The following is a 19,955-nucleotide window of genomic DNA, read 5'->3' on the forward strand; positions in this document are numbered from 1 at the left end:
TAAGTAATCTTTATCCCCAGGAGCTTGAACTCACGACCCTGAGATCAAGTGTTGCATGCGCTACTGACTAAGCCAGGCAGGTGTCACTTCCTTGTGATTTTCTTAATATCATTTTCTTTTCACTAGCTTACTTTATTGTAAGAATATAGTATATAAATCATATAACATACAAAATATGCTAATTGGCTGTTTATGTTATCAGTATGGCTTCCAGTCAACAGTAAGCTATTAGTTATGTTTTGGGGGGAGTCAAAATTTATAAGTGGCTTTTTTATTGCACAGGGGTCTGCACTCCCAATTCTTGTGTTGTTGAAGGGTCAACTGTATTTCTTCTCTTTTGTGATGTACTACCATCCACTCAGTTAAAGGCAGAAACATAACAAATGCCTTAAAACAGCCCTTGTCCTTAAACTCCAAATTATCAAAGTCCTATGGAGTCAAACACGTACACTTTTTGCTTGATTTTTATCTCTCTTTAACTCTACTGCCATTTTTCTTGTCTAAAGCATCTCTAACTAGTTACTGAAATCTCTACTTGGTCATATTACCACCCAACCAACCCATTCTGGATGCTACAAAATACTGAGTATATGTGTAGGGTAGGCAGAAATTCATCCTCTACCCTTCAAGGTCTTCCAGCTGGACTAAGAATCAAATTTACATGAGACAGGTTAACAGGAGGAAAAAAAAATTATGTGCACACAAAGGCCCAATCTTGAAATTGAGATCCAAAGAAATGATCAAGGTAGGTGATTTTTATACATTTTAGAAAAAGGACAATAAACTCATGAAGAATTGACAGGTTAAAGAAAACAAGACTTTTATTAGTAATGAATTCTAATTGGAATTTGGACTGAGGTAGATTAGTAGAAAAGTAATAAGGTTTATGTCTACAGCTTTCTCAACTGTAAAGTTTCCATCTTTGGTGATAAGAATGTCTTTTTAGTATGGGAAGAGTATCTCCCATATGGGAGACTTGTTCCCTGCTTTCAAGGGGCAGAGGAGCATCTGAGTGTCCTTGCAGTGGTTGTTTCTCAAGTACCTTCAATCCAAAATATTCAGTATACCCTGGGCCCCTACATATGCTACCTCAAGAGGAATTTATAACTTCAGAATTTGGGATTTGTGCACATCAGGGCATAATAGGAAGCAGTTTCAGAAGTGCTGAATTGGCCTTCCCACTATAATAGCTCTTAACCCATAAGCCAAGGACCCTTTGTGATGGGTTACTTCGACTGTTAAGTGTATCAATTCTAATCATACACTCAGAGCCTTGGTGAAATGATCCCTGGCTGTGTTCATAAAACCAGTGAGTGAGTCAGTGAGTCTCCTTGAGTTAGTCTTTTTTTTTTTTTTTAACTTTTTTTAATGCTTATTTATTTTTGAGAGAGACAGAGCATGAGCAGAGAAGGGGCAAAGACACACACACACACACACACACACACACACACACACACACACACACACACAGACACAGACACACACACAGACACACAGAGACACAGAATCCCAAGCAGGTTCCAGGCTTTGAGCTGTCATCACAGAGCCTGATGCAGGGCTCAAACCCAAGAACTGTGAGATAATGACCTAAGACGAAGTCAGATGCTTAACTGACTGAGCCACCCAGGTGATCCTCCTTGACTCAGTCAGTCTTTAGCCAGGATTTCAGCTGTTACCTGTATCCTTTAAACCTTCCCAATATAACAAAGGTAGGGGGTCATGATGATAATTTGAGTATAAATATCAATTTAGACCTTGTGCCCAATAATTTTTAAAATGTCTCATTTCTCTTCTCAGTGTAACATGGTTAAATGGCTGTACATCCCTTTGGAGGGAATCATTATGAGAAGTAATTGTCATGGTAGTACAGGGTCCTTCCTCCCAGGAAACCAGCCATCTCATCACCCAGTAGGTTCTGGATCTGAAAATCAGTTCAGGTCTGGGAGCTAAGCAGACATGGTTACTTTTTACTAGGGTGGCTGCACTCAGCTTTCTGCTCCTCTATTCTTGACTTTTGATTGTAAATGTTAAGAATCATCCTTTTTACAATATATACATATATCAAATTACTATACTGTATACTTTAAACTTGTAGAATGTCATGTCAATTATATCTCAATAAAACTGGGGAAAAATTTAAAAATACAAGTAGTTGACTTCCACATAGAAGAAGAAGAAGAAGAAGAAGAAGAAGAAGAAGAAGAAGAAGAAGAAGAAAAAGAAGAAGAAGACAACAACAACGACAATGACAACTATGTTGACTACATGAATGACTACTACCAAGTTGGGGAGGGAGAGGTGGAAGAGGAGGGGGAGGGGAGAAGGTTGTTAAAGAAAAGCAGCAGCAGCAGCAGCAGCAGCAGCAGCAGCAGCAGCAGAAGCATTCTTGTTGGCTGCCCATCTCCTTTGCCCTAGGGATGCCAGGTTCTGTTAACCATCTCCACCGATCCCCCAGAGTCAAGTCCCTTTAGCTGCCCTCCAACCTTCCTGGTAATTGTGGCCTCCTGGTTTCTGCTGGTTAAGTGACACGATCTAACTCATTTACTTCAGAGCCCACTATGCCCAGAATGACATTAGCAAGCCCAGTTCTGTGACTGCCTTACCTACCATCAGCTCTCTTTGCAGAGGACCATTGTCCTTCTCAGCAATGCTTGTGCCCTCTCTCCAGCATGTTTCTCATGGCCTTAGTGAATGCTAGGTCCTCTATGCCCTCCTGAGGAACATCCTCTGCTGGGTTCCTGGCCTCACATAACATATCCATCCCTGCATGTCTACATTCCTGTCTTCATATTCCCTCCTCTACCCTTTGCCAGGGCAGTGTGGGCATTCATACTTTGCTCAGTGCTAGCTGTCACTGTCTCTGGGCCTCTAAGAATCATCCTAGTAGTAAATTCGTCCCACCTACTAGGATCCTCACTAGGATGTTAAATTCTGTGCAAGAAGAAAGTACCCCCCAGGGGCGGCTGGGTGGCTCAGTTGGTTGAGCATCTGACTTCGGCTTGAATCATGACCTTACAGTTCATAAGTTCAAGTCCCGCATCCAGTGCTGACAGCTAATAGCTCAGAGCCTGGAGCCTGCTTCAGATTCTGTGTCTTCCTCTCTCTCTACCCCTCCCTGTTTTGCACTCTGTGTCTCTTCCTCTCTCAAAAATAATCATTCAAAAATTTTTTTTTAATTAAAAAAAAGTGCCCCCCAAGACAATAAATTCTTGCTTATCTAGTGCTGAGCTCTGGTCCTTTCGATCAGTTGCTCTCAAAATCTAATCTGACAATTATCCCCTAACTTCTGCCAGTACATGCTGGCTAATTTCTGCAGATCCTTTAGTATATGTTCTCTTCCTTCCCTTGCGAGGCCCTTCCCTAGCTGGGTTATGCTGGAATTTAACTCTCAGTTATTGGCCTAGTAGCTGGGAGAGGGGTTTGGAGGAATTTTTGAGGGGTCACCTGTTACCCTGTTACCTTTGAGGGGAAGGAAATCTGTGCATCATCCTCCAGCCCAGAGGTGGTGCTACATCTTACTAGGGAACCACAGACCACCTCTGTTAGTTCTGAGAATTATTAGCAATCTACAGAGTTGACACTCTCAGTGGCATTCATTTCAATGTCCCCATCCCATGTCTCAGGGTCCAAGATTTGCCCAGCCAGGTTGCTGACTTTAGCACAACAGACCTGCCTTTGCTAAAATACTAAGTCTCAGTAGCTCTGCAATTTTAGCTATCAGAGCTTCTGTTTGCGGCTCGGCTATGTCCATTCTTCTAACATGAGATCCATGGGCCTCTGTAAACTACAAGCTCCTTGGCTTTCATATCTCATCCTTAGTCTTTCAATGTTTGCTAATGGTCCTCAGTTCTTCATTATCCCATCAATGAACATTACTACAGCTGACCAATAACCAGCCAATTCCACTGTATTTATAGATCCCTTAACATCTATATTTCCCAAATGCTTGTATTACTTCATTTGCAAAGATATTCCCTACCAGGACATTTTTTCCCATCACCTCCACTAAAATCTCCAGCAATTAAACCACCCGTGTGCGAGGGACTAACCATCCCTTACACGGCATTCAAAATTGTGTCCTTTTATGTTCACCAGCAGGTGAATGAGCCAGTTCCAGGATCCCACTTTATCTATTTTCTGACTGCTCCTGGCACTACATGTATTTGTTCATGTCCTCCAAGAAGCAGATGCCAAGACAAGATAAGGTGCACAAGAGACATGCTATAGGAAACAACTACGAAGGAAAGGAGAAGGGAGTCCGAAGGCTGGGAGAGCTACCAGAGCATGATGAAGCTGTAACCTCTGTGAAGGAGAGGGAAGGGAGTTTGGGGAGGAAGATTCTTGAACTATAGTGCAGTTGTAAGAAAGTTTTTGCAAGGTTGACAAGGAGTCCTCGAGTCTAAGCTACAAGACTGCCTTCCCTTAAGAGTCCCTGCTGCAGTTAGTGGCTGGGAATAGCAGAGTTTTAGCATAGGCACGAACTGCATGGTGAAGAAACTAAAGTTGGGGCCACTAACCAATTACTCTCCCTGCAGTACAGAGCTGGAAGGCACATTTGCATGATCCCATCATGTTGAGATACTCTTTCTTTGCCTGAATGTCCTGAAGACAGGGAAGAAAAATAGGGTTTACTCAGACATTCCTCTGCTGAGCACATCAACACTTTTTACTTCCCTCTGAAATTATAATTACACTCAATGATGGGTAAAGAACAGGGCCAAATCACTTGGCTCAGAAATCAATTTGGGAAAAGTGTTGACATTTGCCAGTAGAAAGAGAGCTATGGCAAACGGACAGATGCCTTATGGGAAACTATTTTCCAAACTATGGACTGTTAAATGATAAGTGGCTTAATCCATCACTTTCTTTCTATTTGAGGCTTAAACTTGAACTCGTTCCCTCTTCCTGATCAGCACTTTTTGAGATTTTATTTTATTATTTATTTTAAAGTTTACTTCTTTTTTGAGATACAGAGGGAGTGTGAGCTGAGGAGGGACAGAGGATCTGAAGCAGGCTCTGTGCTGACAGCAGAGAGCCCAATGTGGGGCTCAAACTCACAAACAGCAAGATCATGACTTGAGCTGAAGTCAAAGGCTTAGCTGACTGAGCCACACGGGTGCCTCTTTAAGATTTTAGTTTTATGGGGTGCCTGGGTGGCTCAGTCGGTCGAGCCTCCGACTTGGTTCAGGTCATGATCTCACGGTTCGTGAGTTAGAGCCCCGCGTCGGGCTCTGTGCTGACAGCTCAGAGCCTGGAGCCCGTTTCAGATTCTGTGTCTCCCTGTCTCTCTGCCCCTCCCGTGGTCATGCTCTGTCTGTCGCAAAAATAAATAAACATTAAAAAAAAAAGATTTTATTTTTAAGCAGTCTCTACACCCAACGTGGGGTTCGAACTTACAACCCTGAGATCAAGAGGTGCGTGATCTACTGACTGAGCCAGCCAGGCACTCTAAGCACTATTATTATCAATCAGTTTTACCAGAGAGTTTTTCAGTCCAGGACTGTGAAGTGGTACTAACAACAGTGAAGACTACTACTATAAGGTTCTCTGATCTTAATCTCTTTCTTAAATATAATCGTTGTGCAGCCTCTTGATCCGGGTTATTTATCACAATCCTTTTAGCCATGTCAAGAGTTGTGGCCACTCGAGTCTTCATTCCCTTTCAGGTCTGGGAGGAGGCACTGCAACTGCCTAATATCAAGCCTCGTCTTGAATATGACAACTTCTGTTAAAGTGAGCATTGTCTGCAAGTAGGTCTTGTGATCAGTGTCCAAAAATGAGGTACTACACTTAAAAAAATGTATGTTAGGGTGCCTGGCTGCCTCAGATGGAAGAGCATGCTACTTTTGATCTCAGGGTTGTGAGTTCAAGCCTCATGGTTGGTGTAGAGATTATTTATTTAATTATTAATTAATTATTTATTTAAATAAATAAAACTTTTTTTTTTTAATGTTATTTATCTCAAGAATTCAAAACACAGGTGGAGGCAGGATGGGCCATGGAGAGAGCCATGTATGGGAGTTGAGACCGAGAATAATGTCCTCTCCTCCTTCCCCATCCTTCTGCTTTCTCTGGCCTCACTTTATACAAAATTAGGCAAAATAATTCATTAACAGAATTATGACTTTACATGATTACTGCCTTCCCAACAAGTGACTTTTTTTAATATGCATTTTATAGAGTCTCAGTTAATAAAAGGACTCACATTCCCATCTTTTTGTCCTGAGCAGCACAAATTCCCAATTTACTAACCCTGCTATCAGTGCTCAAGTTCTTTTTTGGCACCAGCTACATAAAGTGTCCCCAGATAGCCCTTCCATTGGGGGGCACACTGGTCAGCCAGGGAAGTATTCTATTTGGGGCAAGTTAATATTAAAGAACGAAGCTAAAAAAGATTTTAATAAAACAGGCATACATCATGTTTGCATAGACCTGCAATTTGTGAAGTGTATTACATATAATTTCTCATTAAATCTTTACAATCCTTTGAGATAAATACGATTATGGTCACTTAGGTAACAGGTACTCAAAATCAACCAGCAACTAAAATAGCACAGTTGGTAATCAAACCTAGATCATACACTCCTTATTCCCTTAATCTTTGCAGGTCATTAACAGTTTACCCAACACACACGCCTGCCATATTGTTGTTTTGTTTTGTTTTTGGAGACTCTACCCTCAGGTCAGGTCATTGCACATCAGGTTGTAGCCATGTTATTACCAACTATCTCAGGCAATGAAGGCGCATAAATACTCAGTTAACAATTGCCTTCATTTCACAACACTTACCATACTACATGCACCCAACTGCATTGCATTAGTGCCTTGTTCCACTTTGCAGAACTCCCAACACACAGCTGCATTCTACTTAAGTCTAGGTACCTTTGTTTTATTTTAATTAATTAATTATTATTATTATTATTATTATTTTTGGGAGAGAGAGAAGCAGGGCTCGTACTCACTTGAAGCAGGTCTCAAGCTCAGGAACCATGAGATCATGACCTGAGCGGAAGTCAGGTGCTTAGCAACTGAGCCACCCAGGCAGGTTCCCTTTCTTTTCTTTTTAAAGTAGGCTCCGCACCTAACATGGGGCTTGAACTCACAACCCTGAGACTAAGAGTCACATGCTCTACCAACTGAGCCACCCAGGCACCCACGTCTATGCATTTTCTGACAGAGGAGCATGCTTAAATGCAAGAAAAACAGCTGTCACTGACACATTAAAACACAATACCAGATATCATTTTCCTAGAGTTATTCCATTCTTTTGGGCCTATAATATGCCTGCCACTCTGGCCATTATTTTTTGACTCAGAAAAACCATCAAAATTCCTGTAGGGAGCGGCACCTGGGTGGCTCAGTCAGTTAAGGGTCTGACTTTGGCTCAGGTCGTGATCTCATGGTTGGTGAGTTCAAGCCCATGTCAGGCTCTGTGCTGGCAGCTCTGAGCCTGGAGCTGCTTCAGATTCATTTGTCTCCCTCTCTGCCCCGCCCCAACTCATGCTTGCTCTCTCTCTCTAAAGCAAACATTAACGGGCTCCTGGGTGGCTCGGTCAGTTAAACATCTGACCTCAGCTCAGGTCATGATCTTGCAGTTCATCGGGCTCTCTGCTTACAGCCTTGAGCCTGGAAGGAGCCTGCTACAGCCAGACTGTGTCTTCCTCTTTTTCTACCCCTCACCCACTCACACTGTCTCTCTCTCTCTCTCTCTCTCTCTCTCTCTCTCTCTCTCTCTCTCTCCTAAAAAATGAATAAGCATTAAAAATTTTTTTAAATAAAACAAACATTAACAAAAAATTAAAAACAAAATTCCTATAGGGAAAAAGATTCCTTATGGGATTTTTGTTGGGCAAGGTGACATACCGATTCTAAATTTACGTAGAGAGGGTTCTTCAAACTCAGTAAGAAAACAAATGATTCAATAAAAAAATAGGCAAAGACTTTAACAGCCACCCCACCAAGAAGCTATATGGAAGGTAAATTAACACCACAATAAGATACCATTATTCACCTATTTCAATGGCTAAAATTTAAAAAACTGATCACATCAAGTGTCAATGAAGAAAGCAACTGGCTATGATACATTTCTGGTGAGAATACAATTATGTGACAACTATTTTGGAAGACTGTGGCAGTTTCTAATAGAGCTGAACATACACTTAGTATATGACTAAGCAATCTCCCTGCTTGGATATTTACCCCAAGAGTGAAACTTGAGTGCTCACATAAAAACCACATGAGAAAGTTAATAGTGGCCTTAATTGGTAATCGCCAAAACCTAGAAATAACCAAATATCCTTCAACTGGTGAACAGGTAAACCTACTATGATACATCCACACAAAGGAATACTACTACTATTCATCATAAAAAGGAACTAATGATACATGCAAAAACATGAGTTAGTCTGTAATGTACTGTGCTAAATTAAAGAACCCAGATTTATTCTATTTATAAGACATCCAGGAAAAGACAAAATTGTAAGAACAGAAAATAGATCACTGATTTCCAGAGCTGGGAGGGGGTAGGAGTTGACTTGAAGAAATTTTCTGGAGTGATTAGAGTTCTACACCTTGTGTATGTAGTTACATGACTACATACATTTGGCAAAACTTATAAGACTATACATTAAAATGAGTAAATTTCACAGCATATAAATTATGCTTCCATAAACGTGAGAAAGCTAAAGAGATTAAATAAATTCCCAAAGCCACACAGTTACTGAAATGGCTAATAAGTGTCTGGTAATTACAGATAACCTCAGTTCAGGAAACAGAGATAGAAACAAAACATAATAGGACATAATACAAATTACAGCAATTATTCTTGGCTGAGTATCTATTTATCACTTGCCTAACACCGTAATTGTTTTACATGCAATTTTTTTTTTAATCTAGCCACCCTGCAAGGGTGGTTTGCTATCTTCATTTAAAAAACCTAGGGGCGCCTGGGTGGCGCAGTCGGTTAAGCGTCCGACTTCAGCCAGGTCACGATCTCGCGGTCCGTGAGTTCGAGCCCCGCGTCGGGCTCTGGGCTGATGGCTCAGAGCCTGGAGCCTGTTTCCGATTCTGTGTCTCCCTCTCTCTCTCTGCCCCTCCCCCGTTCAGGCTCTGTCTCTCTCTGTCCCAAAAATAAATAAACGTTGAAAAAAAAATTTTTTTAAAAACCTAGTAAACTGAGCTTCAAGGATGAGAAGTTGCACTTATATCTAGCTACCCCATAAGTTTAGGGCTCTTGTGTTCTTAATAAGAAATGTGACTTCCAATCAGTATGTGCAAAAAATGGTTATTTTTAATGTTTATTCATTTCTGAGAGAGAGAGGAGTGAGCAGGGAAGGGGCAGAGAGATAGGGAGTCAGAGAATCTGAAGTGGGCTCTATGCTGACAGCAGAGAGCCTGAGGAGGGGCTCGGAATTCACTAACCGTGAGATCATAACCTGAGCTGAAGTCAGATGCTTAACTGACAGAGCCACCCAGGCGCCTGGTATATAAAAAGTTGTTAAGAGATGGAACATATCAAAGGAGGTTATCAAAGAAGTAAGATTTAAGCAGGGTTTGAGTAACTTCTAACAAAAGGCTCTTGGCTTTTTGTTTTTAAAGATGTTATTCTCTACACCCAACAGTGGTGCTTGAACTCACAACCCTGGATCAAGAATCACATGCTCCACCAACTAGCCAGCCAGGTGCCCCCAAGGCTTGTGTTCTTTAGGACAAAAGAAAGGTCTTCTGTTGTCTTGGCCTACATTCCTTTTTAGTCTCAACCTAGATCTGTGTTCTCAGGTTCTGAACTCCCAACATACTGACCCTCCAGTTTCTTTGCTACTCATCTCAGGATCCTCACAGGCCCTTCCCAACGGTCAGAATTCCTTTCTTCTCCTTTCCAGTTCAATGCTTATTTGCCCTTCAATCTGATGTCAGCTCAAAACTTTCAGGGAAATATTCCCTTAGGTAATGGACTTAGAAGAGATTAATAACATTTGGAATAATTTACTTCCTCCAGGGCTTCCAATGTAGTTGGTGCCATAGCCAGAAAAAAGATAACCCAAGCAAATCCTTCTGAGAAGTGTCTTCTGGACCCAGTGATGTCATTTTTTGTAAGCCAGTATCTCCCCCTACTCTGTTTCATTCCAGTACTGAAGTTCTTTCTTATCCTTCCAAACATGGTAATTTCAACAATTTTCTTATCCTGCAGGAAATGATGACTGAAATATTGGGTGATTACTGATGTTTTTAACACCTTTGGACTTCACATTCTAAAACAGGAAGATGGCGTGCTGGAAAAAAAGACAAATCTTCCTGCTAAGTAGTTTTAAAAGAACTTGCTACAGACCTTCTAAAATAGTACTGAGATATATTTTTTTCTTAAACACTTGCTTTTGATATAGTGAGTGGGAGAGGGGCAGAGAGAGGGGGACAGGATCTAAAGCAGGCTCTGTACTGACAGCAGAGAGCCCGATGTGGGGCTCGAACTCATGGAACAGTGAGATCATGACCTGAGCCGAAGTCGGATGCTTAACTGACTGAGCCACCCAGGTGCCTCTAAGAAACCCTCTAAACAGAATACAAAACAGAATTCTGGGTGCTAAACACAGCAGAACATTTTTCTTCCCAAGAAGTGAGTCAAAGCAAGAAATTATTTTCCCAGAGAATATTGGGTACAATCAGAGAGTGAGTATGTAGTAATACTTTTAGATAGAAGACAGAGACTTTTTTTTATACTGATTCCTAGGTAACTTATAATTCATTCCTTTTACAGTTCACTTGAAACCTTTCCACATATCACTCACTGAACAAACATTTATTGAGTACCAACTGTGTCAGGCTGTTTGAGGAAGCTGTGATAACTAAGTGCAAAAAACTGACAGAAATTCCTTCATACTATTAGTGGTAGACCATCAATAACAAATATATATTTATGTTAGAGGAGATAAATGTTATAGAAAAGTAACGAACTTGAGCAGGGTGAGGAGGCTAAATGGTGCTGGTAGGGGTTGAAAAACAGCTTATGAGGGGGTTCAGAGCATGCTTTTTTTTGACCAAGTTACATTTGAAGAAAGACTTAAAAGTAAACAAAGTTAACCATATTGACTTCTGAGGAAAGATCATTCCGGTCAGTGACAAGGTCAAGGAACAGCAAAGGCAGAGTGTACCGGAGATGGGGTCAGAGGTGAGTGGCATGGAGTAGGAGATACTGAAGTAAGGCTTTGGAGGAATTAACGAGGACTTAGGTTTTTCTTCTGAATGAAACAGGACCCATAGAGTTTTGAGCAGGGGATCATGAGCTGACTTGTATTTCAAAAGGATCTTTTCATGTATGCAACCAAGTATTTTAAGTTATTTAAAAGTTTTCAGAAATAAAAGTTGTTATAACACCTGTGTATTCTCTCATTAACCAAGTGTTAAATGCAAATCCTGTGGCTATGACAACCAAGACATTAACATTGCTGTAATATCATCTAATCCCTACTCTATATTCAAATTTCCTGTTGTTCCCACCAATACCCTTTTAACTAGAGGAACTATAATTTACCATTCAAACCAGGGCAGTTTAAAAAAAAAAAAAAAGTGATGGGGCACATGGGTGGCTCAGTCGAAGTGTCCTGACTTCAGCTCAGGTCATGATCTCACAGTTCAAGAGTTCAAGCCCCACGTTGGGCTCTGTACTGACAGCTCAGAGCCTGGAGCCTGCTTCAGATTCCCTGTCTCCCCCTCTCTCTGCCCCTCCTCTGCTCACACTCTGTCTCTCTCTCAAAAATGAACATTAAAAAATTTTTAAAAAGAGTGATATATGGCTTATACATGGTAAAATATATACATGCTAAATACATAGCTTGGTGAGTTTTTACATAGGATAAGCCTAAATAACTGCCATCCAAAGCAAGGTAAGCTCACTTAAGGCTAAGACAACAGGTATAATCAGGACTGCCTGCCTCTGGATGAGTAGATGCATATTAAATCTTTTTGGTAAGAATAGCATCAGTGATTATATTCCATCAGAGAACACATTTTTGTTTGTGTCATTCTTGGTGATAAACTGAACACGACATAGCCGACCTTCCTTGCACAATCTACATTTTGAGGCACTTCCTTGCCAAAGCCCTTCCTTGCAAAATCTACATTTTGAGGCACTTGATCAGGTACATTAATTCCAATTCAGTGAATCAGTATTTTAAAATTTTCCCCATCTTCTCCTTAGGGCTGGGATCCTCGGAGATGTAGCCACTTCCAATTTTGCTTCCTGGCAGGGAGTTCATAGACTTCCTTCATGCAGATCCATTTGCCTCAGCCAGCAACATCTTGGCAGAACCTCTAACTTCGAAGCTCAGTTACTCCAACACCAGCTCTTGGGAGTTTTATGTGTCCATATCCCTTTGGAGCTAAGAGAAATTTGGAGGGCTGACTCCGGATTTCTCCTATCGTCATTTCCACTGGACCTCATACCTTGCACACACAATGCTTGTGCACTTATGGGCAGGCAGATCTGCTACTTCTGTTTGGAATTGGAAATTTTGGAAATTTTCTTTCCCCCTGGCTCCTCCAAACATCAAGATCATACCCCAAGTTCCTTCTTATTAATAAGATGAAAAAGTCAATCACACTACCAAATGTTTACTTACCCTTCTGAAATAGAAGTGACCTTAACAGTTCTTTTAAGGTGGGAGACTGAGCTGAGCCTCGTGGAGGGGTGGAGGGGTGGAGTGGAGAACAGGTGTGTTTCCAGTGCTGGATTTCCATTCTCCGGACTCTGACTCCTCTAGAGGCTGCTAACCTTCTCAGTCTCTTGACTTCAAACTGTTAAGTACTTTAAACCAATGGGAAGGCAGGCCCTGTTTGGTGTCCGAGGGTAACATCTGCAACCCACCAGGCTGTGTGTCCTGTCAGCAGGAAGCGTGGAGGGTGGAGTGGTTTCCAGTCCAGCTGTCAGTGGCACCACTGAGTTGATGGTAGTTTCCTTCCTACCATCAATTATAATCACAGTTGTACCCCTTTTTCTGGTATCGTGATCTCATTGGAGGCTTTTCATTAACACCTTATTCCTAGAAAGCAAACAAAATGCTTGTTTTTTATAAAGATGAGAAACAAGACATATTAAGTTATACCCTTGAAAACAGCCAGGAAACCCACTGGTGGACTGTCAGTAAAATTGCTCTTAAAGTGTAGGATAGTGGGTGGAGAGCATGTGACCATATCATCAAGGTGTGATAATTAGCCAAGTTATGTGTCTCTAATATGTTCCTGCCCTGTGCAGCCCATGGGCAGGAGAGGCCCCAGAGTGGATCTTTTATTATTTGCCCAGCAGCCTCAGTAGATCATGAAAGGACTCTGCAAAGTGACCTCAATTTTATTCAACTTGCTTGGCAGCGGCAACTGTGGCAGGAAGCAGGACAGGCAGAAGAGAGAAAAGACAAGTTCATGCTCACATACTTCCTCCTGTGGGAGACAGTAACCATGCCAGGGCCCCAGGGCTCCCACCCCCTTCAGGCTTCTGTGCCTAGCTAGCTGTCCAAGACCTCTGGTGTTCACTAGTCTTGACACCAAGGATGGCCCCCGTGCAGACCAACAGAGGATGGCAGGATTGTTCCAGGACCATAGTGGGCTGGGGAGAGGGATCTCTGTGAGGCAAGTCTGGGCGATACCAAGTCCCTCTGTTCAGAGGGATCATCTTCTTTCCACCCTCCCTCTCCATTCAACCCTGTCCCAGACTAAGCCCAGAAGCACACCTAGGCTCGCCCTTGCAACACAGCACAAATGGAAAATCCCTTTAAGCATCTCATTGCTGCACCTCTCCATTCGTGCTTTCAGATCCCTCCAATCATGCTCTCTGTGTCTCTGCTCCTCATAGTCAAGCATCACCAAACCACCTGTATCCTTGACTGCTTTGAATCTTATATTATCCAAGCAAGTATATCATTTGTACCTTCCTCAGCTTCATTTGATATTACTTAAAAGTCAGATTCTGTTTTGACACCTCTCAAAGACGCTAGGCCCTTAAAACATATCAAAAATAACTTTCCCACAAGATTTTTCTAACTGATCTCACTCCCTTCTCTCCTTGGCAATGTAAGCCTCGGTACTTGCTTAAAACCCTTCAGTGGCCCATTTCGCAAGAAAGAGCTGTGCCCCTCCAGATTCCTCATCCCTCACTCTAACCCTTGATATTGTTTGCAAAAGTTTGCATATGTACCCTTTTCTTTAAAACTGCACTTAAAAGTGCAGGGTTCTCTATAAAACTAAATACAATGGTCTTCTGGATAAAAGTTTCTTTACTGGCATGTAAACTTCTTTATGGCTTTTCAATTTTAATACCTTAGGTGATTTTTGCACACCTTCCTGTCCCATTGGCTCCTCATACAAGAGATGTGGAACCTGAGGCCAGAAAGTGAAAGCCTCATGTGTAAAGGTATGGAAATGGAGGACTTCGGTGGAGGACTGCCCCCTCCCTGAGTCAATGCTTCAGCTCCTGCTTGGAGACAGTAAAACAGTACTTAATGCACTTCACGCCACCCCCATTTGTCAATTGCAGTGGCTTATTTTAATAAAAATATTTCCCACCCTTATTTAGAAACAGCAATCTTAATGAATTAGCTAGTCTAGTTTACACAGAAAAAAACAAAATACCAGGCCCCTTCCCCCCCTAGAGCTATTCCTCATCAGCCATTCAATATGTTGACATCAATTGTCTTAGAATTTAAATTACAGAGAAAGTCGTTTTGTAGCCTTCCTTCTGTTCTCTTCATAACTGTGCTTCTAAAGTTGGTTGTTTGGTGATTACAAAGATATTTCATTGATCACATCACATAACTAAATGATATCTTTTAAAAGAACACCATTGGCTACTGGATAAATTCTAAAATTCAAAATGTACGATATAATTAGACTCCAACTTAATGCTATTTCTTAAAATCTATAATGCTCAATTTGAGCCCAAACTGGTTTTTTTTCATACATTGTATGTTTCCATCTTTATGACTTTGCTGAAAGGAATTCAGCTTGCTGGCCTAATTAATACCCACAATTGGTTGAATACTTACATATGTCAGACATGGTGCTAAGCACTTTATATTTATCAACTCATCTAATCTCCACAATACTTCAGACAGGCATTATTATGCCCATTTTGCAAGGTGAGGAAGCAGACTCATTTTTTACCATAGTCTTTCATACTAAAATGCTTACAGTTTCTACTTTGGCCTAACTTCTTTCAGCCTTGGCTTTGGTCCCTATACTAAAAAATAAGTTTTCTCCTTCTTTCCATCTAGGCAATTCTTCCTTTAAGTAAAGAAACCTCTTTGATACAAGTCATCCCATGGCTTTTACAGGTGTTTATATACCAGTCCATCCACATGAGACTACAGTCTACTTAAAGCGTTGTGTTGTCGTTTTGCTAGTTATTTCTGTAAAGTGCATATACCTATCATATAGTAATGAATCAGTATTTGTTTCTCCATTATTATGGGTGGGTCTCTAGGCGGAAGCATTAAACCCTGACCTATATATAAATGCTCTTTTTCCTAGGAATACACTTAACCTAAGTAATAATTTTCTTAGAACTCTTTACTGACAACTTGTACATGAAATACAGGGCTATTTAAGATTAACATGGGTCTCCTCCTCCCTCTCCCCACCCCCGAAAAACCAGGTGTCCAGGTTTAGTTTGTAGAAAAGCACCGGGTAATTACCTCCGAACACATTTGGGGCACAGCATATTGTCTTCCAGGTGTGGGGGTGGAAAATTACAGGCAGGTAGCAGAAAGAGGGCACACACTCTCCCCTGTTTTTCAGGCACCCAGGCTTGCCCTGCATGAAACTGTAGGCGAACCCAACCCTCTGTGTCTGCAGGCAGACTTTTCCCATGGACCACACACCACCGGACACCTGGGGAAGGAAAGAGAGAGAAGTATGAACACAGCATGACCAAAGTCTAATGTTCTTTTGGTCGAGAATGTATCAAGGTCTTTTGTTTCTTCTGCTTTTCTCAAGTGCCAGCCCCAGGATATGAATCCTAGCTTAACCTACTCTGTCCTGCTTCCTTTTAGAAAATAATTCAAAATAGTTCCTATGAAAACTTAAAAAAAAAAAAAAGCCAAAAAACCCCCAAAAAACAAAAAAACCTAAAAGTATAGTTGGAAGGGGTACTTTCCCCGTCTCCATCCTAGGTTTGCAATAGGGACTCCTTTTTGGGGGGAGGGGGAGACCTCCTTAACAAAAAGATCCACCAAAGAAGATCAGTTTATTAACATGTATGGCACTTATCACTTGGAAGAAACCAACAAAAATGAACTCAAAATGGCGGCTTTTAATTCCAGTTTATGTAACATCTTTTACAAAGAACAATGAATTTCTAAAGAAATGACAGGACAGGGGCACCTGGGTGGCTCAGTCGGTTAAGCTTCTGACTTCAGCTCAGGTCATGATCTCACGGTTCATGGGTTTGAGCCCCACATCGGGCTCTGTGCTGACAGCTCAGAGCCTGGAAATTGCTTCAGATTCTGTGTCTCCCTCTCTGCCCCTTCCCCTGCTCATGCTCTGTCTCTCTCTCCCAAAAATAAATAAACATTAAAAAAAAAGATGATAGGACAAAAGAAAGCAGTTTAAGGCTGGGGGAGGAAGGAGGGCAGGCGGTGGGAAGATAAATCTACAGGAAGGAACTAAGCAGTAAGTTTTGTTTGCAGGTGTCTTCAGTGCTGTCTCTCAGTTGATTGTCTGTAGCCAAAAGAGAAATTAAAATCTGCCTTTAGGTAGTAAAAAAGGATGTTTTTCTGGGTTTGCTGCTCCTTAATTGCCATCAGCTCAAAACAGTTTTTATTATACATTTTAAAACAATTTAGAATAGGTATAATTTGGTATGATATATTCTGGTTTCCTTTAACAGAAAGACTAAACCAGAACAGTCTGGCCTTCATGAAATAGACTTAGTGGTCTCAACAGGCATTGTATTGTACTAACCAGTTTATAGTCTCCCTTAATTTTATGTCCTGTAATTCTTACAACATTATGAGGCAGGTATAATTATTAACCTATTTTACAATGAGGAAACTGGGAACTATATTAGACAACTAGTTAATGTCATTCACTTAACAGATGCTAGAAGATCCAGGGCTTAAGCTCAGGCAACTGATTTTAGAGGCTACCTTATTTTTAATTCCATAAAAAAAGGGGAAAGAAATATAGCGCAACAGATTGCCACTTCCTTCTGACATCAATAATTTACAGTAGTGGTTCTCAAAGTGCGGGCCCCAGACTACCATCATCAACACTGGCTAAAAGATTATTAGAAATGAAAATTCCCAGGGTGCCTGAGTGGCTCAGTTAAACATATGACTTTGGCCCAGGTCATGATCTTGAGGTTCATGGTGCTGACAGCTCAGAGCCTGGAGCCTGCTTTTGATTTTATATCTCCCTCTGTCCCTCTCTGTCCCTCCCCCACTTGCACCCTGTGTGTCTCTCAAAAATGAATAAACATTAAAAAAAATTTTTTTAGGGGTGCCTGGGTGGCCCAGTCAGTTAAGCATCTGACTTCAGCTCAGGTCCTGATCTTTCGAGTCCTGAGTTCAAGCTCTGTGATGGGCTCTGTGCTGAGGGCTTGGAGCCTGGAGCTTGTTTTGGATTCTGTGTCTCCTTCTCTCTTTTTGCCCCTGCCCCGCTCGTTCTCTGTCTCTCTCTTAAGAATAAATAAACATTAGGGGAGCCTGGGTGGCTCAGTCGGTTAAGTGTCCGACTTCAGCTGAGGTCATGATCTTCCGGTTTGTGAGTTCAAGCCCTGCATAGGGCTCTGTGCTGACAGCTCAGCCTGGAGCCTGCTTCAGATTCTTTGTCTCTCCCTCTCACTTCCCCTCCCCTGCTCACGCTCTGTCTCTCAACAATAAACATTAAAAAAAATTTTTTTAAAGAATAAACATTTTTTAAAACTTAAAAATTTACTTAAAAAGAAAAAAAAATGTAAAATTCTCAGGCCCTATCACAGACCTGAATCAGACACTTTGTGGGTAGGGGTCAGGAATCCACCAGTCCTTCAGGTGATTCTGACATACCCCAATACCCTAAAATTGATTGGAGGTTAGTTATCAATAGCATTTTTTCCTCAACTGGACCAGAGGCAGATCTCAATATTGGGCTTACCATAGGCATCTTGTGTTGATTCCACTGTCTCCATCTTCCCAGCTGTGGATGCAATTCTGGACCAGGAGGCAAACACAGCATCCGGGGCTGAAGTTGTCACAACCACCGTTTCGACTCCTTCCGGAAGAGGATCAGACCCAACGAGGGCCTGCATCCCACCCTCAGGGGGAGCAGCCACTTCAGGAGGGTGGGTTCCATGAGAAGAGCTCTTTTTCTTAGAATTTTCCAGAAACATTTCTCCCTTGTCCATCTTTGACCTTTTTTGTGATGGTGTGAGAATCTTGGCCTCCTTTGCAGTGAGGGGAATGTTCTTCTACAAAGAGGGTTGGTAAGGTTAAGGTGCTGTCAAAGTTGGCTAAGTTGACAATAAATTAATTTTAAAAATAAAATAACATTTTTTCTTTAAAAAATAAAAGTTCAGCCTCATTTTTATTACTCTGTGCATAGTTGGTGAGAAGGTGGGGAGGGGGTGCTCTTCCTCCCCACAGGGGAGGAGTGGGGCCGGAAGGAGGAGCTAAGACAATCCCTCCACTTTTTGATGCTAAAACAGGTAATTAGAATGAGAACTAAACCTTCCACACAAATCACTTACCATTTGATTCGGGTAAGCAAATTCACACAGCCGCCTATATGCATCTAATTTCTAAGACAAGAGAAAAATGAGTTAACCTTCTAGTAAGGTTCCTACCCCTCCTCCCGGGAGCAATGCCTCCCACCCCAGGCCCTCACCTGGCCTTTGGTGCTCAGCTTCAGTTGTTGGCACCAGGCCCGCACCACGTCTCTATGAAGCAAGTTGACTGGTGGCAGCATGGAAGGTAATGGAGGAATAGGGATTTTCTTCCGAATTCTTACTCTTGCATTGTCTTGTGCTGTCTTTTCTGAACAGGAAGTTGGAGGAGAATGGGATAAAATCAGTAAGAACTCACTTTTGTGTAGCTTTCTAAAGTGTCAAAGTACAGGGATGCGTGGGTGGCTCAGTTGGTTAAGTGTCCAACCCTGGTCATAATCTCACGGTTCGTGGATTTGAGCCCAGAGTGGAGCTCTGTGCTGACAGTGTGGAGCCTGCTTGGGATTCTCTGTCTCCATCTTTCTCTGCTCCTCCCCCACTCACATTCTGTCTCTCGCAAAACAAATAAAATGTCAGAGTACAACTTAGTTCTCACAGTCCAATCCCCATTGTATAGTTCAATGACTTACAAAAGAAGACCCCCTAACCTTCCAGGGACAGAACCTCAAACTTAGGACTGATTTGACTCTTAAGAATATCCAGTTTTTACTTCCTGAAAGCCCCCACTTGCTCCTTTCTGTGAGCCTTAACCCACAGACTCCAAGGAGATTGTACTAGAAATCACATTTCCGGTCCAGGTTAATGACTGAAATCTTAAACCTCACATCGTCAATCATCAGTGGTACCTTGTCCTCTCACCAAAGAACAAAATAAGCCACCCATTCCCATAATTATGTCAGCCCACCCATCAGGGCAGGGCTCTGGTCTCACTGCACACAGGTTCCTCACAGACTCCCACAGTTCAGGAAAGACTTCCACAAGACACTCCCAGAACAGTCAACTAGAGGGCTACACAAAAGTGAGTTCTAATTATTCCATGGAAACTATAAACAAGCCTTCACCCCACCCAACCTGAGCCAGCAAAATCTTGTCCTCAATTCTTAGAAAAGGGAGCGGAGGGGTGCCTGGCTGTCTCAGTTGGTAGACTCTTAACGTCAGGATCGTGAGTTTGAGCCCACGTTGGGTGTAGAGATAACTTAAATAAATAAATAAATCTAAAAAAGGAAGGAAGGAAGGAAGGAAGGAAGGAAGGAAGGAAGGAAGGAAGGAA

At 41.9% G+C, this 19,955-nt stretch overlaps 1 protein-coding gene across 1 annotated transcript in view; it reads right to left on the reverse strand.

The window, feature by feature from the left end:
- Positions 1 to 15,673: 15,673 nt before the first annotated feature.
- DPPA4 (developmental pluripotency associated 4) overlaps positions 15,674 to 19,955 on the reverse strand; it is a 6,964-nt gene continuing 2,682 nt past the window's right edge. The window contains exons 3-6 of the mRNA XM_040485024.1: positions 18,847 to 18,995; positions 18,710 to 18,760; positions 18,118 to 18,427; positions 15,674 to 15,873 (exon numbers count right to left, since the gene is read on the reverse strand). Of these exons, the coding sequence (XP_040340958.1) occupies positions 15,674 to 15,873; positions 18,118 to 18,427; positions 18,710 to 18,760; positions 18,847 to 18,995 (710 nt within the window). The remainder of the gene's footprint in view (positions 15,874 to 18,117; positions 18,428 to 18,709; positions 18,761 to 18,846; positions 18,996 to 19,955) is intronic.

This window comes from Herpailurus yagouaroundi, unplaced genomic scaffold (genome assembly GCF_014898765.1).
Source record: "Herpailurus yagouaroundi ecotype Mexico unplaced genomic scaffold, PumYag 162, whole genome shotgun sequence".
NCBI classification, from domain to species: Eukaryota; Metazoa; Chordata; class Mammalia; order Carnivora; family Felidae; genus Herpailurus; species Herpailurus yagouaroundi.